Consider the following 21,881-nt stretch of genomic DNA (forward strand, 5'->3'; position numbering starts at 1 on the left):
CACGATAACCTACCTAGGTAAGTGGGGTTAAAGATAAGATCCTGCGATTATCGTACCTACCTTAAGGTAACGTGAGCTTGTGTAACGGTGGCAGCTGAAGAGCAGTTGATTGTGTTGTTGAGATTCATGTCGCTCAAAGAGCCAACAAAACTCAGACGGAACAGCGCTCTCATGAGGCAGATCGTACATTCAAGTCCGTTCCATTGACGACAATGTCGTTTCTTCCCTGGACTGCGATAGCTTTCACTTTCCACTCGTTCGAACGGCAAGCTCAAACAACTTGAGTGTCGACTTCGAGGCTCATTGCATCAAATGGGGCACGCCTTCATTGACGCTTACTTAAGTAAAAGTATTGCATGGAAAATTCTGCCCAGAGCAAGGGTAAGAAGGAAGCTTAATGGTATCGAGGTGAAGCCAGACCTCCAGGTCGGGACAGAGCGTGTCACCTACCCTAAATCTTGTTGGACTAAGAATTGAGCGTACGGATGTGCTCAATTAGCACGTACCACAGCTCAATGGTTTTCCCACTTGCACGTAGGCTTTGTCATCCTAACAGAAAGAGAATTGACACCATAGCCTGCTGCTGCTGGTTGCTGCTGCTGCTGGTGATGATGATGATTGATGATCGCCGGCGCTTGCGCAACCAATGAGATTGACCGGATCCTCCAACCTACAGCATGACCATAGCAAAGATCGAGAACTGCGAACGCCTGTGCGGGATTCTGCAAGAACCTTCATGGCTGAATGCAGTGATGTAGCTCATCTGCGAACTTGTTTGCTCACGCAGGCCGGATTGACGGTAGATCACGCCTCCCGTGCGATGTGATACTGGTGACTGCGAGTCTTTCTGCAAGGCATGCTGGGGGGCACAGAGGGAAAAGCAATGTGTGAGCGGGGCAGCGCAGCATTCCCAGGTAGCAGAACGCCCACTCCCACACTGCGAAGAATCGAGTTCCGTACTCCATGCCCCGTACTCCGTAGGCTTCTCCAACCAGCCAGTCTCACACGGCTCCCGGGGCTCGTAGGTGATGTGGAGAGAGCTGGCTGCCACCCCGTGCTCCGTGTCCGTAGGCATAAACCGTCGAATGCCCTTCTATCCATCGTCTCAACCTTTCGCAATGGGACAATGCAAGATCTCGTATTCTTTGCGCTTGTGGCTGATGCTGCGCGCACAGCCGGCGCCGTCACCCAAGGTTGACTCAGTGACACAGTAAGGATGTATCTCGATTCCCAAAGAGGGGCAGCTGCATACCTGCTCCATGTCGGCTGTCAGCATTCGATGCAAGCGCAGGCAGGCTCTCTCAGTGTCTTCCCAGGGAGTGCTGTACTCCCTCCCGGTCGGCTTGTTAGAGAGCTCGGCGGAAGCTGGAAAACGCCCATGTTCTCAGTGCAGCAGCTGTGTGCCTCGGAGATCAATGTTTGAACTCTTACAGTTTTGCCAATCGTTGTCTAACGGCGCATTCTTGCTGAGATGAAGAGACCCGTTGGTTATGAAGAATGGTCGAACTCGAGGGGATGTTTCTGCAGGTTGGCGAGCTGCCGTGCTTTTGCGGGCGTACTCGCTGCGTGTTCCAGATTGGGTCACGCACTCCAACCTCTCTGGAATTCCAACAACGCAACCCCGCTTGTGGGCTTCCGTGAGTAAGATGACGCTGAGTTCAACAAATATTGGATATTTCAGAACATAAAGAAGCACCGATGCCACTGCCCCCTTTCTCCAGGCCTTCTTCGTCATTTTGCCACCCTGACATTTCCAATGCGGCTTGACATCTTCAACTTTCGGCTCTGCCACAGGACCCAAGGGTGGCTTGTTCACCCGGGCTGATTCTTGGGCTGACTAGCCCCCAACGTGGCCGTCTGGTCATTCCCAGGGTGAGCCGTCTGGGAAACTGAGGTGGCAGTGTTAGCTTGCGCTGGTCCGTCAGCATCAGTGCCAAAGACGTTGACCGAAGCAGCAAAGCTTCACCGCAACAGCTTAGGGCATACACACACAGCCTGTGCTCCGCCTCATGACCATGGCATGGCACCGTCTCGCTTCCTCTTTTTTTCTTTCTCTATCATGAGCTTCGAGTATTCCTTGGCGGCAAGAGTTCGTTGCCTAAAGGCTAACGGCGACTCTACAGCATCGACGGCAGCATAGCGGCGTTACCTAAGAGTAAGGCGGACCGCTCTGCGAACCAAGGCGACCCAAGTTCGTCCCCACTCTGACAACAAGCTCCTGCTTCCTCTCCTCTCGTCCCTGCTTGCCATCAGTGGTCATACATCCCTCCTCGAACCTTCAACGAGTCAACTGTGGCATCAACAAACCCAGGTTCGCTAGTGAAACGCTGCGACCAGGGGGCGGGGGGTTCGAATTCATCGCCTGGATGCCGGAGACCGTCGACAGGGGATGCACGGAGCCTAGGACTGGCTATGTCCAGTACGTAAAGTCCTGCGAGGCGTCTTAGTGGGAGTTCGGAAGTGGATTAACGTCTACCTACCTTAAGCTTCGCCGGCCACCAGTGTGCACCTTGCTTGAGGATGCCACTCGGCTGGTGCTATTGCTGCCTGGGGTGTCGAGTGACTCTTCGTCCACACATCTGTATAAAGTCCTTCTTCAGACCAACATTGAGCTGATGCCCAGAAGACAATCACCAAACAGCCTTTCTCAATACTTTCCTCAAGCATCCAAACGCATCCAACCACCATCAATATGAGTCACAGATCTTCAGACTCCGGTCGCAAGTCATCAAGGAAGACCACGACGGTCTCGGCTCCATCTCCGTATGGTCCAGGCCAACCCTACGTTACCACTCAGTACAACGGTTGGCCGGCGACCGCGCCGGTGTCTAGACAAGCGGGCAGCGGGCAACAATACGCTCATCAGCCCTCATCCTCGACCTCAGCGCCGTACCCCGTCTACACCGATAGCTTGAGTCAGCCTTCGTGGAATAGCTCAACAGGGAGCCAAGGGTACGTTGATCCCAGCAATGACTTATCTTCTTGGGTTCTTCTAACGAAGGAATAGTGGAATGCAGTACGGCGATCCCGTCAGGGACGCAGACGTGGCTTATAGCCGTCAACAACGTGCTGAATACGCTCGAACTCTCCCGGCCACCACGCAACCCCCTTCCGGTTATCGTATCAACCACCAAGAGCAGATCGCCAACTTCGACCACAGATTTCAGGGTCAACCATCGACAGCGACCCAGCCGTATCAACCTACATCCACATACGCCCTCACCCTTGATATCGACTTCACTCCAAGCCAAAGCCAGAGCCAGAGCCAAAGCCAAAGCCAAAGTAGAAGGGATGACAGACGCGGGGGTTCATCGGCCTCCGGAAGCAGGCATCATTCCTCTTCGTCTCGTCGTCATAAGTAGAGCCGGCTCTTTGCCGAACCCTGCCTAGGTACGCATCATCGTTTGACACTTGCCATATCTCTTCTGACTCTCTTTATCAGTCGTGTTTGAAACCAGCTACACTTGTAGCGGCTCAAATAGACTCGCCTCAGTTGGATATGTCAATGACTTGCTGTGTTGACGATAGACCGTTTCCTTTGCCATAGATTTTGCACCTTCTAAGAACAGAGAGTGGTTCGCGAGGACCCCTAAGAAGTAAACAAAAAAGACAGTTCGGCGCAGATGATGTTCGTTCTTGGGGGGCATTATAGCTTCTGAAGGCAAGGAGTAAGGGAAAGAGAGGACTAATAGAAGCGAATGTCTCGATAGGTTTGACTTACATTGAGATTCGGGTTGTCAGGTCGTATCCTTGCTTTGCTATTCATCGACATCGTTTGCTTCCGACTTTGGGTTAATCATTCAATACAAATAGACTTGTTAAGCATATCTTACTTCACAATACTGCAAAGCGTCCAGGACATCGTCCATATGTGAGGCGGGTCGGATCTTTATACTCTCATGACTCCATGGTATGTAGTCAAAAGAATGACTCAAACAAGCGGCGCATTCTGCGGCTCCATGCCACGTTAAAGTCTAAGGCGTGTCGTTGTTCCTGTTTTGCTTGGCTGCTTCGAACATCACTGGTTGAATGTAAGTGGGCTGTCCTGAGATGTTTCGCTGGTCGACTTCTCTGATCGAATCATAGGCTGACTGAGCCTAGGCAGACAGCAAGGAATTCGCAACTTATAAAAATGGCTGTCCGCCCTCTTCCAAATCATTCGCGGTTTTCGCCTCTATCTCAAGAAATTTTGCCTCCACTCTTCAGCTCGACAACTCGAATGGTCGACGTCGTCCTCGGCATGACTCGGCGGCGGCGGCATTGGGATGCGAGGTGCTACAGCTGAGGGGGGCTGAGGCTGTGCCGTGGCGGCGGCAGACAACTCCGGGGCCTCGGCCTTCACAGCGGTCCACGGGTCTCAGTTGCGCCCTATTACCGGCGCCGCCGGCTGTTGGTTGAACCCTGAGTGCAGTGAACTTTGTTCATCATCGCGGTGGTGATTGGTCCCTCTGTCATAGAAGGACCCCTGTCTCTGCAGAAATGATCTCCGTTGTGCGCCGGGGCAAAGCAATGCTGTGCAGAAAAGTTGCCTCATGGGGAGAGCATCGCGCATTATCTCGCTGGCATTCGTAGGCGAAGATGGCGACATCAACAAGTCCCTTCATGGAGGCCTCAAGGTGGAAGGGAAGATACGAGGTTGAAATGATCTCCGGTAAGGTCAAAGCGGCGCCGATTTTGGCGGGTCTCGCCGAAACTTAGACTTCCGGATCTTCTGTTTGCGGCAGGTGCCAATGCATCACACCACTAGGAAGGAGCAAACGCTAGGAAAGGGAAAAAATGCACCAAACAGTTGGTACTGAAAGGCAGTAGAAGACAAATGTTAGACTGCATGGCATTGTGGCAGAAATAGGAACTCGGTCTGCTTTTGTACCTGGCCATGAGCACGCGAGCGTTGCCTTTAGACGGTGAGCATGCCATCCTGGGGGCGCAGTATTCAGAGGAATACGAAATGAGTCTACGTCCTTTCCAACACACGAAGGATTTGGATCACTAAGATCATTATACTGATGCCTAGTTACTCATCCGCAACGGATCTTTTGGTAGTAGTTAGCCGCACGAGTAATACGAGGGACCTAACCAACACTCGGCGTATGAGTCAAAATGGCGTCCGAACTCAAAGCTGAATATACCTTATTTATCCGGGGACTTCAATGTCTTTCTCCTAAAAGCTCATTGAAAACATCCCTCTTCAGCAACTAAAGCAGCCAATTCTCACCTGCGCCGGCAACTTCACTATACGTAAGACGGACATTCCGTTAGGTTTCGGACTTGCGCCCAATCACTACCTAGCACCGCTTACCCCCGTGAACCAAGGTTTCAAGTATCCCCATTATACAACATACTCAATCAATCCGAATCAAGAGAAACCATGTCCCGCAAGCCCATCGAAATTGACGGGCGGACCGGCGAAGGAGGCGGTCAATTAGTCCGCGTCGCCATAGCCCTCGCAGCAGTCACTACCCAACCAGTGCGCATCACAAACGTAAGAGGGAATCGTCCTTCGCGTGGCGGAGGTGGTAGTGGGAGGAGTAAGAAAGGCGGCAGCAGTAGTAGCAAAGGAGGCGGTGAGCACCACGCGTTCACTTATACACAGCCCGTCTCAATAACCTCGTAGACTAACAACAACAAAACACAGGTCTCAAAGCCCAACACGTCACCGCAATCCGGTGGCTAGCAGAAGCAACAGACGCAGAGGTAGAAGGCCTCTCCGTAGGCAGCAGCACCCTGACCTTCATCCCCCGTCTCCCGCCCTCCGCCGCTCTAGTCAACAAGTCCCGCAAGATCAAGATCGTGGCGGACACGAGCGCGGCGAGCACACTCCTGATTCTCCAGGCCATCCTCCCATTCCTTCTCTTCGCAGGCGGAGACGAAGCTAAACCAACCGAGCTCGAAGTTCAGGGCGGGACGAACGTAGACTTCTCGCTCTCGTACGAGTACCTCGACCAAGTTCTCCTCCCACGCCTGGAATCTTCGTTCGAGGGCGTACGCGTCGACCGGAACGTGTTGAAGCGTGGGTGGAGTCGCGGACCCCAGACCCGGGGCTCCATCGCGCTCACGATTCACCCCCTAAAACCAGGCCAGCCGTTGCGTCAGGTCTCGCCCCCAGGAAATCCATACAAAGGCACGCCCTCAGACCTTCGCAATGTAGTACACCGCATAGACGTCACCATGATAGTTCCCTCTCACACGGAAACTCCCCTGCAAGAGACACTAACAAAAGACATCACCCTCACCTTCCCTGACGCAGAGATCAACTTCAAGTACTTTGAGGACTCACACAGCGAGAAGCAGGTATACGCCCTACTCGTAGCCCGCGACGCCTCCGGGTCGTTAAGTTGGGGCAGCGACGATTACGTATCTGTGGCTTCGCACAGGCAGGGTAAACATGGACCTGCGCCTGTGAGCTTGGCTTGCGTGGTGGAGCTCAGCCGCAGGGTCGTATTCAAACTGGTCAATGAGCTTCTGATACCTGGGTCGACAGTGGACAAGCACTTACAGGATCAGCTCATCATCTTCCAGGCTTTGGCGGAAGGGACAACGTCGTTCCCACATGCTGCTGCGCCGAGCAGCGGTAGTGGCGATGACCTGGAGGTTGCGAGTCAAGATATGGCGGAGTTGGATCTAGGGGAGAGAATGAGGAAGGATAAGACGGATAAGCCATTCGGATACGGCAGCTTGCATGCTCAGACGGCGAGATGGGTGGCGTCTGAGATCTTGCCTGCGGTGGAATGGTATAACAAGGGGACGATATGCAAAGGGGTTGGAACGAGCTTCAGCTAAGAAAACTGGATATCGAACAACACAACCTGAAACCTGAATAAAAAAACACAAAATAAGTCTGCCTCCAACTCCGTGCCAATAACAAGCGCCATGTAACAGATGCCCTGAAACAATTTTTGATTTCCCAACCCTCACTCTGCCTTGCTCGCAGGAGCAATCGTCCACTGTCCCTCCTTCAAATTGGCAGGGCCACATTTCCACGAGCACCCTCTCCTCAAGAACGGAACAGCCCCCTCGTTCTCTTCATCCAAGTCCGTCCAGGGACGAGCCTTGACGACGTGGCCTTCTTGGGTTTGCCTGCTCTCAACGAGGCAAACCTGCCACCACTCTAGCCACTGCGTTGTGGGGGCCACGAAGGGCTTCTTGCACGCAGAGCAGGTAAGCCCGCCAACTTCACGTTGGTCGGCAGCACGCTCGAGTAGGGCTTGCAAGTGAGGCAGCGAATCGGGGATGTAGTCGGGCAGGTCGCTGAGGTCGGAGCTTTTGTAAGCGCTGCGCAAAGCCAGTTCCATCAGACTAGGAACGCGACTACCCTTTGCACTTGGAACGCTTCTTCCAGCGGACTTGGAGTGGTAGGGTGCCGATGACGGTGGGGATATGAGTGAAGTGCTGTCACCACCGTCGTCCAGCCGCTCCGTCTGCACGATCACTCCCTCAGGGTCAAGACGGAAGTCGGAGTGCGAGAAGCCCGAGCTATCGAGGTAGTGGACCGGCGATCGCACAAAGAACTTGCCCGCAACACCGTCGAAGCCAGGTTTCCACGCCTCGGTCAGCTCCGAGCCTACCGAAGCGTCGCTCTCAAGACTTTCCAAATTAGCCAGCGTAGGTCGCTCAGCCGCCTGGAAGAAGTGGTTGCCCTGTAGAAGCAACTCTTCCAAGGCGGAGGGAGCTGCCATGAGATCCAGAAGTTCGGCCGGGAGGTATCTAAGCAAATTCTGGGCGAGGTTCAGGGTGCGAAGACTCCGCATCTTGCCAATCGCAGGGGGCAACTCCCGTAGTCGGCATCCACGGAGCGAAAGCACTGTCAGGTGCTCCAGGTCGAAGATGGCCCCGGGAAGCCGCTGCAGAGGGTTGCGGTACAGATACAGCTGCAAAGCGGGATCCTTCTGCTCAAACGGTACTCCTTCGGCAACAACGGGAATGCAGGAAAATTCGGACAGAGGGCGAATGGTGGCATCGGTGAGAGTCTTCAGTCCCATCATGCTATTTACAGTCAGATCTACTTAGGTCCCTGCAGTTGGATGACACACTCACGATAGATCAATGTACTCGGTTCCAGAGTCCAGACATTGCTGTACCCTCTCCCGCGCCTCCAGTTCCTCGGCCGAGATGACGTTGCGCCGCCGAGCCATTACCCGGTCGAGCTGAGGTAGCTTGCACTGCGTCGGCAGATCAGGCATCATCATCACGCTCTCGTCGCCATCGGTGCTGTCGCTGCCCATCCAGACACCACTGTCCAGGTCGCGCTTCAAGGTTCGCTTGCCCCTCAGCGCTGGCCGCGGCTCCCCAGTGGCAGAATCAGAGGATGCAGGCTGCTGGTGGAACCAAGAGCCTACATACTTCTTCTTCTTTCGCCGTCCCTCGACATAGTTGTCCAGACCTGGGTCGTCGTCGCTGGAAAAGACGGCAGGGTCACTAGAGTTGGACCATGACGGCGGCGCGACAGAGTGGCTTTTAAAGTTGTACCTTCGCTTTCTCGGATTATTGCTAAAACTTTGGGTCTGGGCGTTCCATGAGATGGACGGCAACAAGCTGGGAAGACTGGGTTCGTCGGCCATGGCGAAGATTGGAAAGGAGATGTAAGAGAGACGAGTCTGAAGTGTGTGCGAGATCCAGCCGGCACCAAGAGATTGGGAAGCTCCCGTCCGAGGCCCGCCACCACGACCCTCGCCCGCGAGTGAGACAGCGCGTGTCGTGACGCAGGTGGGGGCTCGAACGCGTTCGGCCAGGGTCAAGTCCCACAGGGGTTTTCCGCTCACACGATCTCCGAAGATAGCTCCGAACACCCCTGTACTGAGTTCCAGAAGCTGTCAAAGTGCAAGCTCGAAAGACCTCGGAGTTATCAACTTTTCCTGTCTCTCAAGTAGTCATGAAAAAGGCATTGTTTACGTCTTGACGCGACCAACACTTGCCTCCTGGCCTTCCCCAAACTTAGAAGGCCTTACCCTAAAGCGGGCTAGCCTACCTTGACCCGGGGTCAGGAACACCCTGGACCCCACCCATGCACAGGCCAATCGATAGCCGTTATCTTCAGCCTTCAGGGTCTCCGCAGCGGTAACACGCGGGGCATCAGATGCATGAAATCCAGGAACCAAGATTAGCCCCTCGTCAAATGGTGACATTTCAGCACCAGCTGCCCAAGACACTCTCCCTCGTTTTGCATTACTTTTCACTTTCACCTGAAGGCTTCCTAGGTCGTATAGTGATCAAGTTTGAGTTCTTGGTAATCGTCAGTTTCTCCATTGGCGTATGGCCTGACCATCTTTATTGAGGCAAGTCCTCATTCTGAAGAGCATAATACCTCAGTGCATGCGAAAGGTACAGACGAGGCCAATAAGTTCCATGACTTGGTAAACGTGGCGACGCAGAACTCATAGTGAGTCAAGCTGCGCATGCCGTAAAGCCTGCGGATGATCGAGGTACCAATTTCGTCCCATCCATCTCACCCGGGGTATTACCACACATCACGGCGCATTCGCACTGATAACCCGAGGACATCTCTCAGTCCCAGTCGTCATCGTCGCTGTCATGTCCTTTGGACTTTGACACGTTTCCTTGTCGGATGCCTTTACCCATCGCCCTCTCCTCCTCTTCGTCCTCTGCTTGCCTCCGGCGCTTGGCCACACGCATATCCGTCTCAGGTACAGCGCCGACCTCGACCAGCAGGTTATCAAGTTGAAGCATGTTGATCTTGACGCCTCCCATCTGGACAAGTGTTACGACCTGTTTGGCAATGTCGCCGTTCTTGTAGACCAAGATCGTCGGGCAGTTCCGTTCGGGGTAGTTCTCGATGGCCTTATCCGCGCGCATTTCACAGAATTTGACCTCTCCGTATTCCTGCGCTGCCTGCTTCCAAAGCTCTGATAGCACCCGCGACTCGACGTTTGTGCCCAGCGATGACGTCAGGTTGACAAAGACAGGGCCGTTGTTGGACGCTTCTGTGACTTCGCGCGAGTATTCGGGTTTCGAAATCGGATACACGGTGCCGTGGAGAGCCTTCTTGGTAAGCTCGTTGAGCTCCTGCATTCTGCGCTGACGGTATTGCTCCAGGAATGCCTCATCTTCGTCATCCTCCAGCTCGTCAAGCTCGTCGAGATCCTTGCCTTCAAGTCGGTTCTCATGCGCTAACCTGCGACCTTCCGCGATGGCTTCTTCGATCATAGGAGTCGGGCTGGGCGGCTTCTCTGGGATGACGCCATGTTTCCGGAGAATGTCGTTCCTGGCAGCACGTGTCAGGAGTCGCCGAGTAGCTGTCGCAAAATAACATACCACTCGGTGTCTGCATTGGGATCATCGATCGGTACTTGTATCCTCTGGTCCATCGGCGCTGCCATTGTGACGGTGTTTAGTATGCGACAAGCGTGAGCGCAGTAAAATGGGAAAGGTGTAAGTGTCGAAAATCGGATGGCTGAAGGCAGAACTTTGGTTGTCGCGACCGAGTGATATGGGTAGTGACTTCAGGTTGCAGGTTAATGTCGCAGATGCCTAAGTACCCAACTGCCTGGAAAGAAGGACATGGAACATGGAAGCGGCTCAAAGGTGACCAGCGACTCGGGCAGGCCAGCACCGGCACCCCGCCCTCACCAAGCTGTTTGCGAGTGCACTTGCATTAGGTAAGACCGTCGGGGCATGATGTCTACGGCCAATCACAGGCGGGGCTGAAGTGTAGGCGTCAAGTCCCGTGATCCAGCCCTCCTCGGCACACTGTCCTCCCCTAAATTTTTTATGTGGGTCCTCGGAGAGAGGATTTTTGGCGGACGGGTCCCCTCTCTGGCTCACAATTCCACCACCCCATCATCACCGTTCTTTTGCGAGTGCTACAATCTGCTCTCTCAACACCACCAGATTCCCGTCAAGCCCGACAGCACTCGCATCCGATAACCGATCAATCAATCCTCGATCAGATCAGTCAAGATGGTAAGGCCCTCCTGCTGCTTTGGCATTTTATGCCTGGCATCACTCGTGTGATGTTGTCTTCTTCCACGACGAAACGAAACCCGAACAAACCGACCGCATTGGGAACACGCGAGTGGCGAAAAAAAAAATATCATGGCAAGAGGAGGAAAAGATGGTTACGGCTGGGCTGTGGAGGAAGGACACGACGATTGCGCATGCGACATTTGATGAAGGAACCATCATGCTGATGGCTTCTCCCCCAGGTTCTCGCCGTTGATCTCCTCAACCCCTCCCCGGCCGCCGAGGCCCGCAAGCACAAGCTCAAGGTACAATACACCCACGATGCCCTCACGACATCTTTACCTTGCCTCACCTTACCCTACCCCTCCACACCACGAATACATGGTGACAGACATGATGATACTCACACATTGGACAGACCCTTGTGCCCGCGCCCCGCTCCTTCTTCATGGACGTCAAGTGCCCCGGTTGCTTCACCATCACCACCGTCTTCTCCCACGCCCAGACCGTCGTCATCTGCCAGGGATGCACCACCGTCCTCTGCCAGCCTACCGGTGGTAAGGCGAGACTCACTGAGGGCTGCTCTTTCCGCAGAAAGTAAACTGTTCGCCTCGACGGTTTTCTTTTAGCCCTTGGGTATTAACGACTTGGACGGTTCATCACTGGTGGGACATCTCGGATCTGCAAAAGCAAGCGACCTGGGCATGGGCGTATAGACAACCCTGGCACGGGCTCTTAGAGTCTGCTGTCTTCGAACAGAACATAATCAGACACCTTTGCGGATAGAAGATGGAGCTTCCAAAAAAATCTCTTGACCAAAAAACACAGGGGCGTTTGGGGTCTCCGGATATCCTTTGCATCACCAATCGAGGCATCTTTTTCCTCAGTTTTCTTCTCTTTCCTCACGCGGCCGACAAACAAGTAAACAAAAAGGCAACCAATCGCTCACCAAACACTCCCTCATTCTGTCTCGTTCCGACGCCCGTCTCTTTTTGATGCGTTGCGTTTCTTCAGTCAGTACACGACAAATGGGAGTTTTTATGTCGTCTCTCTGCATGGGGGGTGGACAGCTGGAAATGGCTTTTCACATGAGCGTTTGGGTGGTCCACGGGATGACCTAGACGTGAGGACGTGGAACCGCTGGTTGATGATCGCTTCATACCCGGAGTGCAGTGAGTTTCGGAGGAATCAGCACTGCTTGCGAAATTCAATGGTTTCCACAAACGCCCCGGTCGACCCCTGAAAATGTGTTTTTTCGTGATCCTGTGATGTGTCTTTGGATGTGGTAGTGACGTGCTCGCGTGTACCTTGACGAATCTGCGACGACCCCCACTCGATGTCCACTCTATTTGAACGTTGAAGTTGCTGGTGAAGATGCATGGCCGTGTGAGGGCGGGCTCGTGTGTCTCGACCATAAGATTTGTTTCACCTCACATCGGCCTCTCCGTGGCTCTCCAAATGGCTGGGCCACTGAGAATGTCTAAACTTTGCGTAACGCTGCTCTCCGCAACCTAGTACCAGTGTAAGTGGCAGCCCTCACTAATTTGGAGAGCTTGCTGCCGGGACTTGGAGTTGATAAGGACCACGGATGCTTTGGCAGTTATCTCTCTGTTAAACGAAACAGCTGCCAAAGGAAACGTTGAAGCTATGAGACCAAGGATAGGTATGAGTTGAGCCATGCTCTAGGTAGACAATGCTTTTGCTGTTACACCGCTAGAGCTTCTCCTCACGGCCTGCATGCTGCCCTGTTTGTGTGTTCAGTTACCTCAATTGGACAATGGAGGCGCACATCAAGGCCGTTCCTAAGGATGATCGCCTATCAAATGCGTCACCTTGCTGCGATGGCATGCTAGATGACACGACCTTCATTGCCACAGACACTTAACCTACAAGGGTGGCGAAAGAGAGGAAGAATAGAAGGAAGAAACAATCATAATAGGAAGCATTGTTCAAAAACTAGATATAACACAAAACACGGATGAGATAGGAGTCCGCCTCCTGTGCTCTCTCGGCCGATTCTGAAGAGGCCGTGTCGACCGTTGTCAAACGGACTCCCGTTCATTGAGGCATGAGTTGGCCCGTGGAGCAGCAAACTTGGGTGAGAGAAACCCGCCCCGACCAAGGAAGGGGGCGATGGTAACGCAGGGGCGCCAATCATCCGCCGGTGAATGTCAGTTTCAGGGCACATGGCCCCCCACCAGCTCAGCTAAAGTGGTTATTAGTGGGTTCTGGCCGCGCGAGTCTCGCGAAAAAACACGCCCAGACGCGCTTTCTCTCACCTAATCACCCAGCTGCCGCGGATCGTCGGATGTCCCATGCGCTGTCCCTCCGTTTCTCTGCCACTCTGGGCTGCGCGTTTCTCGCAACCTTGGAAAACCGCCCGACCCAGCGGTCCAGGTCCGTCATTAGGTATCCCCCACCACCACCCCTTCCTTCCCCCTTCTTCTCGTATCAACTTAATCTCCCATCATCTTCCCAACCTCTTCTTTCTCCCCTCCTCCCCGCCCATCTTTCTTCTACGACATCTCCTCTCGCTTCTGTACGTCATTCCTCGCTTGCGATCGTTTCTACGGTTACCATCTCCTCCGACTTTTTTTTTCGGCGACGAATTGAAACTCTCCACTCTACACTAGCGAACTGCCGCATCCCACGATACTTTTTCCTACGCCGACCAAGAAGAAGTCAACGCTTGGACCACAGCCTTCACGACGAGCCTCGCTTCTTCCTCAACGTCAATTTCGACTAGTTTTCTAAAGGCCGACTGTGTGAACTTCACCTAGGTCCTCGACTTTCCCAATCACATCACAACCATGTCGGCCCCGAGAACGAAACGTCTCTTCGCTGGCGCATCAAGCGACCCCTCGCAACGCCAAATCACCTCCTTCTTCAGCACCCGATCCGGCCCAGCTCCTCCCCCAGCCGGCCCCTCGCCCAACGTCCAAGAAGCAATCCCCTCGGACATACAATCCAACCTCCTCTCCGTTGGCATGCGCGTCCGCAAGTCCGTGCCGGAGGGTTACAAGACGGGCTCCTACAGTAGCTTCAAGCTATGGACCGACGCCACGGACCGCCTCACCCCCGTCGTCCGGTCAACCACCTCTACCAACCGTACCCGCAGCGCCGCCTCTCAGCGCGAACTCCTGCCCTTCTGCGGCATCAACAAGGTCGGAGGCCTCTCCAGCCAGCCGGTACACCACTCCAGCGACGAGGACGACTACGAACTCGACGACGGCAGCGTGCCCGGGCTGGACGATATGCCGGGTCTGTGCAGCTCCCAAGAGAGCGTGGAAAGCGTCGAGAGCACGGCCAGCGACGGACGGAGCAAGAAGCGCTTCTTCGCCCACGACGAGGAGAGCGACGAGCCGGTGCAGATGTGGGCGGACCGCGCGGCGTGGTTGGAGGGCGAGGTGAGCCCACGGAGCCTGGCACCGTCTGGGTGGGCGAACGCTCGTCCGCTGGCTGTTCCGAGGAAGAGCCGTCGTAGTATGAAGACTAGACTGGGGCAGGAGAATGTTGTCGTGGATGATTTCGAGGAAGCGGATTTCCTCGTCACACCTGACACTGATATGAGCGATGCGTAAAGGAAGGCCGTCCTCTTGTCGGACGTTTGGAAGGGGAGTGAAGTATTCGTGCTATGATATTGTTTGAGTACCGGAACGGTACAGAGGTGGGCGCCTGGAGTTTCTTTCCAAAGGTCGCAGAGAATCACGGAGCGCGTTTCTGTTTCACTTGTACTCGGCAAGAGCTGCTTTGAGGACATTTGTTCGGTAGGGTGATTGGAGGAACCGCGAGCAAGAGACAACAAATCTTGCCTCGTGAGCGGTATGAATAGTTAGATTTGTATTACGCCTCTTTCTAAGGCTAATGGTCTGCGCCATTGTGTTTTGATTGTATTGGTATCATAGGCTAGCACGTTACCCAGGAGCCCTCGCGGGCCCGCAAATTTGAGTACTTTTTTGATCGGAGATCCCCTTGGAGTCCTCTCTGTCCTTTGCCATACCTTGCTCAGAGTCGATGCTTCAACTTACTCACATACCTGTAAAAGGATCCCGAAACTCGAGCAAATCGCGCTGCCCGTAAAACTCACCGGCAACGGTCAGAATCATGTTGAGCGTAGCCCGCATGTTCATCCGCGCCCGCAGCTGGTCGGATACCTCGTCGTCGTCGTCGTTTTGGACAGCCTCCTCCGCGATAGGTTCCTCTGACGGTGCCTCTGACGGCGCATCCTCGACGGCCGCCGCAGTGTCTATCTGGGCGAGGAGTCGAGCGCGTGCTTCCTCGAGCGTTTCGGCCGGTGCCGGCTCTTCTTCCACGACCTCGCCTTCGTCTATCTCGCCGTCTTCGGAGACGTCCATGGGCTCTGACTTTTGGTCGTCGTCGATTTCTCCGTCCTCGACCTCGCCGTCGCCGACAGGGTCCTTCGATCCCTCAACCTGGCCATCAACCTTTTCACCCGACGTTTCCGCCCCAGACGTCTCTCCACTCCCCTCCCCATCCCTCTCATCAACCTCCATCTCCCTCAACGCATCCTCATCATCGGAACTCTCATCAACAGCATCATTCACCCCCAAATCCATCCCCTCTCCCTCCAACGCGTCCCGCAAGGCCGCCATATCCGCCAGACTCTGCATCATCAGCACCGCCCGCCTCCCCAGATCCCTCACCCACCCGACCTCGACGTGATTCATCTCCCCGCGCTCCGGTAGCCGCGCAAGCAGCGCCCACAGCCACCGGCTCGTGCGCTCCCTCATCTCGCTCCCGCGCCGGAGGAACGCGCCGCCACCCAACAAGACGCGGAGCACGCGCAGGACGCCTTCTTTGTCCATGGAGGCGAGTTGTGCCGGGAGAGGGTCCGCGTCGCGGAGGCGGTTGGACCAGGTTGTGTAGGTTGCCGATTTGGGCGCGAAGGCGCCGACGCGGAAGTCGTGGGGGGATCCCGGGTGGAGGGCGGCGACGGCGGAGGGGGGCGGTGTGGCGTGGAGGAGTTTGCGGAGGCGTTTGAAGCGGGTGAGGATGGCGGCGAAGTAGGCTTCGCGGATGGCGGAATCGGAGTCGGCGCCGGCGTCTGAGTAATGATCTTCGGCGTCGTCAACGCCTTGGTTGCCGGGCCACTCGCCTTCTTCTACCTCGTCGTCATGGCCGGCTGTGGAAGGTTTGCCCCAGTTGTCTGGTCTTGCTGTGTAGGCGCCGTCGGCGTAATATCCCCTGAAGTCGCCCTCGCCTGTGGTGTAGATGTCGCGATCGCGCTCCTCCTCTTCGTACGCATCATCCCCGTCACCGTCATCGTACTGGAGTTCTTTGGGTAGTTGCGGGCCGATCGGAACCTTCGGCGCGACGAGGAGGTGCGGTATACCGTTTGCTTGTGTCCTACAATACTCACCACATCAGCATCAACCCGCGCTACTTCAAAGACCAGTTCAGCACAAGGGAAGACACAGCTTAGTGGACAGGGGAAAGGGGGGCGCTTCTTACCTAACCGACTTGAGATACGCCATGGCATCTCCGTCATCCTCAAAATCCAACTCCGGGTCCACAGGCACCGTCGTCGAGCCAGCGGCGGACGAGAAGACGTATTTCTGTCCCCACGTCGGGTCGATGTGAGCGTTTTGGTGGTCGCGCGCCTTGTTGTTCTTGTTGCGTTTGGATGCGGGCTGCTGCGCGCCGTCGTTGCCCTCGGAGGCTTCGTAGCTGCGTTTCGAGGTCATGATTGAGGGTATCTTTGGGTTTTTTTTGCCGCTGGGCCCAGGAGGTGGTTTTGGGAAGGGCAAAAGAAAAGTTGGCGATTCTTGTGCAGCGCTGGCGTTTGCGTCAGGTTGACGAGTCCCGGTCGCGAAATTTCCCCCTGGTTGAAGCTTCTGCCTCCCGGCGCTGATCCCCAACTTTTCAGTGGAGAAATGTCTTTATTTAGTGGGGCTTCGTCACCGGGCTAAAGCCATCCGACTAGCTTCGGGACAATAAAGCTTCTGCGACCTGTCTTCAGGAGCAACCTGAGCAACGAACACAGTCGTATGCCGCGTACTAAGACCTAGGCACTAGGATAGGGTCCAGAAAACGGTACTATAGCTCCGCTTATTGTTGATAGTAGATTGGATAAAATTGCTCTGAGCATCTATAAGAGGCGGATTTTGAGCTATTAAACAATTCTTCCCATATGGAAAACATATTCCTAACTTCAAACTATCAAACGAATGAATTGAATCCGCCCAATCATGACAAATGGAAGTGGCGTACCTTTAGAAAGCGCGTGAGGTCATATAGAGTTGAAGGTAGGATTAAGTTTATGCGCACAAATTTTCATATCTTCTTGATTGGTATTTGAGTCTTAAGAGAGGTAAAGAGGAGGGGAACAAGAGGGTTTACTAGGGAAACGTATGTTTGGAGCTAAAGGCAATTAACCGCTCCCACAGCACACAACTCCCGTCGTAGATGGGAAAAAACAGCTTTGATAAGAAGTAGCCGATTCGAGGTGGTCAGTTTCGATTCTGCATCAGGTGGTCTGAATAATACCATCACACACACACATATGAGATCGACGCTCAGCCTCAGGTTTCCCATTCAACCACACGGGTAATACCTATATCGCTCCTTCCCATCGCCTCGGCTCTCCTTCCCTGGAGGTGCTTAAGGGGTCTACTCAATATTGCTATTACCAGCTCACCAGCGCCTGTCTAGGTCGGCGAGGTCAGGTCAAGCCGTGTGCGAGGGAGTCGAGTGGTTGAATAAACAAATACTCCTATGAAGTCAGAGTTCGGGTTGACTGAGGGGCGCGCTGTTTGATTCCGGGCAGGGGCGTGAATTATAAGGTCAATATTTCTCCTCCCATGCCTTTTCTTTTTGTAGAGTCTGAGCTTCTATTGCTAAATTACCTCGTGTATTCATCGAGGGCGACAGCAGTGGTGAGGCAGAGGAGGCATCTTTTACGTACTCACTTGCCTGAGTGACCTCCTTAAGTATTCACGAGGCCCATTTGTTCGCCTCTCAGATGAGTATGATGCGTTCGATAGACGTGAAGCAGATTTCGGATCACTTGGACGGCTCCTACGATTTGATTCCCACAGGCTCCAAGGTGTCTCGAAAAGAGTTTAGAGTGGAAAACCCACGCTCAAAAATCCAATTGTATTCTTGTGAATCCACTAGTTGGTCTATGGTATTTATTACAAGGTCCTTTGGTGCTTATCCTACTTGACGACATGAGGAGGTCTTCCATGCCGCATAGCACGACCCCTACTTATGTATTAGAGCCCACTTCTCTTTCACAATCTATCAACAGCCCTAGTCTCGTGCAAGAATGAGAAGGGTTTGCAGTTTCTATCACCTAGGAATGAGTCTAGTACATATGAACGGATGTATGTTGCGCGCGAGGCTACTCTACTGAGTGCACCGGGCATGGGTGAGAAGACCAGTAGACACAGGTCTGTCAACCTAACGACGCTACCTAAGTTCGGCATAAATCGTATAGTAGCATCTCTGCGTTGATTATATGGAGAGTCCTTGAGGTAGGTGGAGGTGCTGAGAGTGTTTGAGGACTCTCACTCTTTCTTGAGGAACACAATCCATGCCTCTGCTGTCGTGTCATTGACATTGCCGCTAACGAGCCGATGAGTCTAGCAAGCCGCCGGCTTGTGTACAATATCAAATTCGCTTATGTTCTCCGTTGGCTCGAATGAGCCTTATGTTACTATTATATCATGACCTTTTCCAGAGGGTCCTCTTTCAGGATGTCCTTAACCAAGAGGTCGACTTCTCTTGCGGTGTTGATGAGGGTGGCCACGCGGGAGAAAAAGAGCATTGGTACCGTGTGAGAAACTGGCGTCGCCAAGATGCGATGGACGGTCTCTCTCCCCTGATAGGCTTCTAGCAGCACGCGGGAAGCCGGGGAATCCGCGGATTTCGCCTAGAGTATATTCACTGAATGATATACCGCTGAAGAAGCCCGATGAGACAAATGCCCTTTTTTAGGTTTACGGTAATATGAGATGGGACCGTCAGTCTGTATAGTATTTTACTGACACCCGCAAGCAGCGAACCACGTAGAACATGATGAAGGCGTTGCTCGGTGGGAAAGAATGTGTGCAGTGGTTACGTATCTTGACCTGGACCAATCCAGCCTTCCTCACACCATCTCACCACTGAGAACTGCCACAACTCTGGGCGGCTCAAGATCTCTCGCAGAAGAGAGAAACGCACAAGCTAAGCCAAGCTATGGCACCCGGATACACGAACCTAGATGGATCGATGATGAGGCACATGATCTCATGGAACCAAGCGTGATAAGGCGGCCCACTCTGCCTCTGTTGGCAGCATGTCTTGGCGGCCTGAGAAAACTACCTTACCATTCGGCCTTATTCATCTTGCTGTTCTTTGTGGAGAAACATGGTCATCTTCTTGAGAGCGTCTTGTATCAAATGCTGTTCAGGCTTCGCTCCCAAAGATTTTGAGTTGACTTGGATGTATGCAAGCTCTGTCACTCCCCATCAGCCGTTGGAGGAGCTGGTGGACCCCTGTCCAAGCTTCAGATTCAGTCTCCACTTCCGTTCATCGACTTCAATCTAGGTACCCTGCACTCGATGCCCCGAACTTCACAATCGCATCCCACCCACACACCACCGATTGCGACAATGGCGACGACAGTACCAGATCAACCGCCCCCTCCGCCCGACAATGAACCAGTCTACGGCGGCTACACGCGATTCGAAATCGAACTCGAGGTATGCATGAACACACTTCCTTCGTCTCCCAAAGGCACCCGGCCGCACGCGCACTCTACTCCCCCATCGCATCGACATGGAACACACACCGACGAAGTCAATCATGGGAAGAGAGATCCCCTCCGCTAACGTCCTCGCGCGCGCAGTTCGTCCAATCCCTCGCGAACCCCCTCTACCTGAACCACCTCGCGACCCAGAAACTCCTCACCCGCCCCGACTTTGTCGCCTACCTCGCCTACCTGCAGTACTGGACCCGCCCGCCGTACTTAAAGTACCTCATGTACCCCGGCCCGACGCTCAAGCACCTCGAGCTCCTGCAGCAGGAGCAGTTCCGGCAGGACGTCATCAGCCCCGATCTCGTGCAGAGGCTGATGGACGATGGGATGCGGGCCGCGGTCGACTGGCATCGGAGTGATGCATGAGAGCTTTGGGAGACTTTGGATGGGATGCGCCTTTCGATGATGGGAGGAACATGAGGGCATGCAATTGACAGCCACGCGATTGGTTCCTGTTCTCTTCGCGTACTGGAACGACAAGCCTTGGGTGCCCGCGAGATGTGCCGCGAGCATACGGCCAGGATTAGAGACCATGGGATCGAGGAGCTAAGGACCGTTCGCGGTATGAGGCGAGGTGAGGCGGAAAGACGCGCGCGGCCGTTGAGCAGCATGGCAACAGACATATCACGAATTTCACGACTAGGATAGGGGAGGGCCAGAGGGAAGTGTAAGTCGTGTGATCAAGCAAGTCGCGGATAAACACTAGTAGGAAAGGCTGCGTCTGAACAGTTTTACAAAACACAGAGACGCACTTGTAGCGACTTGCGTATGGCAGACTAAACAAGAATAAATCCATACATCGTCCCCAACGCCTCGCAATGCCCAGTGAAAAATATCAAAAACCTCCCTCTCGTCCAGCATCAGTTCTCTCTCCATCTGTTTCCGCACGACATGCACTGCAAACACACCCAGTCAGCATTCTGCCCTTTCGATAAGAGACCACGGCAAAAATGCATACCTTGTAGAACGTAGTCATAGGCTCATCGGCACTACGAATCTGGACCTGGAAGAAGGCGGCCTCCTCGCCATTGCAGCCGTCCTTGGGGCACTGGGCGCGCGCCTTGTCGGCATTGTCCCACTCGCCCGGTCCGCCAAAGACGTCCTCGCGCTCCTTGCGCTCAAAGTCGCGGCGGGAGTAGATCGGCTCGGTGATGGCGTGCTCAAAGGGGCAGGTTCGGCACTCGAGACGGTTGCGCACGCCGGCATAGGCGGAGACGGTGAGAATGTTGGCGCAGTTGGGGCAGACTGGGATTTTGTTTTCTTGTTAGCGAAATGCGCCTGGTAGGTAGAGAAGGAGGGGTGGGGGATGGGTGCTTTGGGGTTCTTACAGAGCAACATCTTGGCGGTAGGTGTGGTTTGAGATTAGGCGGCGATTGTTTGTGCGAGCGATTGAATGTTCACAGAGGTATGGTTTGCTGCTTGGTGATGTGCTCAGCTCACCGCGAAATCGCTCCTCGGTGTGGTTGTCGTGGAAAATTCAGCGGGCCTCGAATGTGACGGTGGGGGACGAAGCCGCCATTCACCAGCCGGGGAACAGTCACTAGCGACCAGCGTCATGGAGGGTAAAAAAACAAAACGGTACCTACAGGAGTCCATCCCGCCGGAACCCGGTCGCAATAATGTTCCGTGCTGCCCCTCCAAGAGGCACCCGTTCTCACCCCGCCTTACCCGTGCCGTCCGTCCACCTGAAGTACGAATAGCGGGGTTGGCGGACTGTTTCTAGGATCGCTGGCCCTTTGTTCGTTGTAAGCACTGCAACAAGCTGCTGCTGAAGTTTAACTTCCTGAACCGGGCACCTAGCAAGTAACTGGATGTATTCGGAGTGCTGGGAGTGACTTAGCGCCTTTCACGGTACCTAAATCAGGTCCTTCTGTTCTGGATCAGGGGTTTGGCGATCACTGCCACCTCCTTGACACCACAAACCTGGAAACTGCCGCGTAGCCTCTCAGCCCCACGAGCCTTTACCTAGGTAGAAAGGAAGTTTGGGTACCTACGTAGCTGCACCTCACTCTCATCTGAAAGCCAAACGGAGCCCAAAGTTCAAGTGACGACTCGCAACATCTCCCCGAACCCAGATCTACCTCACAGCGCGATCGGACGTTGCACGACTCACCTTCTTCCTCTTCCATCTACCTTACTGTGCAGCATTCTTCTTCCGCAACCTCACACATTCACCGCCCTGGACGACGGGAACCCATCG

At 54.2% G+C, this 21,881-nt stretch overlaps 11 protein-coding genes across 11 annotated transcripts; 6 read left to right on the plus strand and 5 right to left on the minus strand.

Moving 5' to 3' along the window:
- Positions 1–727: 727 nt before the first annotated feature.
- Positions 728–2,228, minus strand: BDZ83DRAFT_179845 (uncharacterized protein). Its single transcript, XM_060501517.1, has 5 exons — positions 1,987–2,228; positions 1,590–1,907; positions 1,432–1,536; positions 1,253–1,255; positions 728–1,198 (listed from the first exon to the last, which is right to left on the minus strand). Exons 2-5 carry the CDS (start codon positions 1,733–1,735, stop codon positions 805–807), a joined length of 648 nt encoding a protein of 215 aa, XP_060367943.1. The 5' UTR covers positions 1,736–1,907; positions 1,987–2,228; the 3' UTR covers positions 728–804.
- A 464-nt stretch (positions 2,229–2,692) lies between these two features.
- BDZ83DRAFT_749684 (uncharacterized protein) lies at positions 2,693–3,362 on the plus strand (the record flags this gene model as incomplete). The annotated part of the gene is made up of 2 exons (XM_060513798.1): positions 2,693–2,952; positions 3,008–3,362. The coding sequence occupies 2 exons, from the start codon at positions 2,693–2,695 to the stop codon at positions 3,360–3,362; spliced, it is 615 nt and encodes a 204-aa protein (XP_060367944.1).
- Positions 3,363–5,368: 2,006 nt separating this feature from the next.
- Positions 5,369–6,780, plus strand: BDZ83DRAFT_571784 (RNA 3'-terminal phosphate cyclase domain-containing protein; the record flags this gene model as incomplete). Its single annotated transcript, XM_060504439.1, has 2 exons — positions 5,369–5,546; positions 5,636–6,780. 2 exons carry the CDS (start codon positions 5,369–5,371, stop codon positions 6,778–6,780), a joined length of 1,323 nt encoding a protein of 440 aa, XP_060367945.1.
- Positions 6,769–8,721, minus strand: BDZ83DRAFT_180048 (leucine rich repeat family protein). Its single transcript, XM_060501518.1, has 2 exons — positions 8,035–8,721; positions 6,769–7,983 (listed from the first exon to the last, which is right to left on the minus strand). Exons 1-2 carry the CDS (start codon positions 8,556–8,558, stop codon positions 6,912–6,914), a joined length of 1,596 nt encoding a protein of 531 aa, XP_060367946.1. The 5' UTR covers positions 8,559–8,721; the 3' UTR covers positions 6,769–6,911.
- A 780-nt stretch (positions 8,722–9,501) lies between these two features.
- BDZ83DRAFT_717505 (phosducin family protein) lies at positions 9,502–10,334 on the minus strand (the record flags this gene model as incomplete). Its single annotated transcript, XM_060511956.1, has 2 exons — positions 9,502–10,219; positions 10,270–10,334. 2 exons carry the CDS (start codon positions 10,332–10,334, stop codon positions 9,502–9,504), a joined length of 783 nt encoding a protein of 260 aa, XP_060367947.1.
- Positions 10,335–11,049: 715 nt separating this feature from the next.
- BDZ83DRAFT_749688 (ribosomal protein S27-domain-containing protein) lies at positions 11,050–11,518 on the plus strand (the record flags this gene model as incomplete). The annotated part of the gene is made up of 3 exons (XM_060513799.1): positions 11,050–11,085; positions 11,160–11,222; positions 11,336–11,518. 3 exons carry the CDS (start codon positions 11,050–11,052, stop codon positions 11,516–11,518), a joined length of 282 nt encoding a protein of 93 aa, XP_060367948.1.
- A 2,209-nt stretch (positions 11,519–13,727) lies between these two features.
- Positions 13,728–14,498, plus strand: BDZ83DRAFT_571656 (ribonucleotide reductase inhibitor; the record flags this gene model as incomplete). Its single annotated transcript, XM_060504428.1, has 1 exon — positions 13,728–14,498. One exon carries the CDS (start codon positions 13,728–13,730, stop codon positions 14,496–14,498), a length of 771 nt encoding a protein of 256 aa, XP_060367949.1.
- Positions 14,499–14,945: 447 nt separating this feature from the next.
- BDZ83DRAFT_749690 (uncharacterized protein) lies at positions 14,946–16,622 on the minus strand (the record flags this gene model as incomplete). The annotated part of the gene is made up of 2 exons (XM_060513800.1): positions 14,946–16,284; positions 16,390–16,622. The coding sequence occupies 2 exons, from the start codon at positions 16,620–16,622 to the stop codon at positions 14,946–14,948; spliced, it is 1,572 nt and encodes a 523-aa protein (XP_060367950.1).
- A 341-nt stretch (positions 16,623–16,963) lies between these two features.
- On the plus strand, positions 16,964–17,272 carry BDZ83DRAFT_611466 (uncharacterized protein). Its single transcript, XM_060507658.1, has one exon. It carries the CDS (start codon positions 17,069–17,071, stop codon positions 17,234–17,236), a length of 168 nt encoding a protein of 55 aa, XP_060367951.1. The 5' UTR covers positions 16,964–17,068; the 3' UTR covers positions 17,237–17,272.
- Positions 17,273–19,535: 2,263 nt separating this feature from the next.
- BDZ83DRAFT_749691 (RNA polymerase II transcription subunit 31 mediator) lies at positions 19,536–20,047 on the plus strand (the record flags this gene model as incomplete). Its single annotated transcript, XM_060513801.1, has 2 exons — positions 19,536–19,625; positions 19,772–20,047. The coding sequence occupies 2 exons, from the start codon at positions 19,536–19,538 to the stop codon at positions 20,045–20,047; spliced, it is 366 nt and encodes a 121-aa protein (XP_060367952.1).
- A 354-nt stretch (positions 20,048–20,401) lies between these two features.
- On the minus strand, positions 20,402–21,359 carry BDZ83DRAFT_180668 (transcription factor S-II). The gene is made up of 4 exons (XM_060501519.1): positions 21,268–21,359; positions 21,010–21,096; positions 20,640–20,926; positions 20,402–20,577 (listed from the first exon to the last, which is right to left on the minus strand). Exons 2-4 carry the CDS (start codon positions 21,017–21,019, stop codon positions 20,542–20,544), a joined length of 333 nt encoding a protein of 110 aa, XP_060367953.1. The 5' UTR covers positions 21,020–21,096; positions 21,268–21,359; the 3' UTR covers positions 20,402–20,541.
- Between the last annotated feature and the right edge of the window lie 522 nt (positions 21,360–21,881).

Source organism: Colletotrichum acutatum (assembly GCF_030867785.1).
Source record: "Colletotrichum acutatum strain CBS 112980 chromosome Unknown BDZ83scaffold_21, whole genome shotgun sequence".
In the NCBI taxonomy this organism is placed as follows: domain Eukaryota; kingdom Fungi; phylum Ascomycota; class Sordariomycetes; order Glomerellales; family Glomerellaceae; genus Colletotrichum; species Colletotrichum acutatum.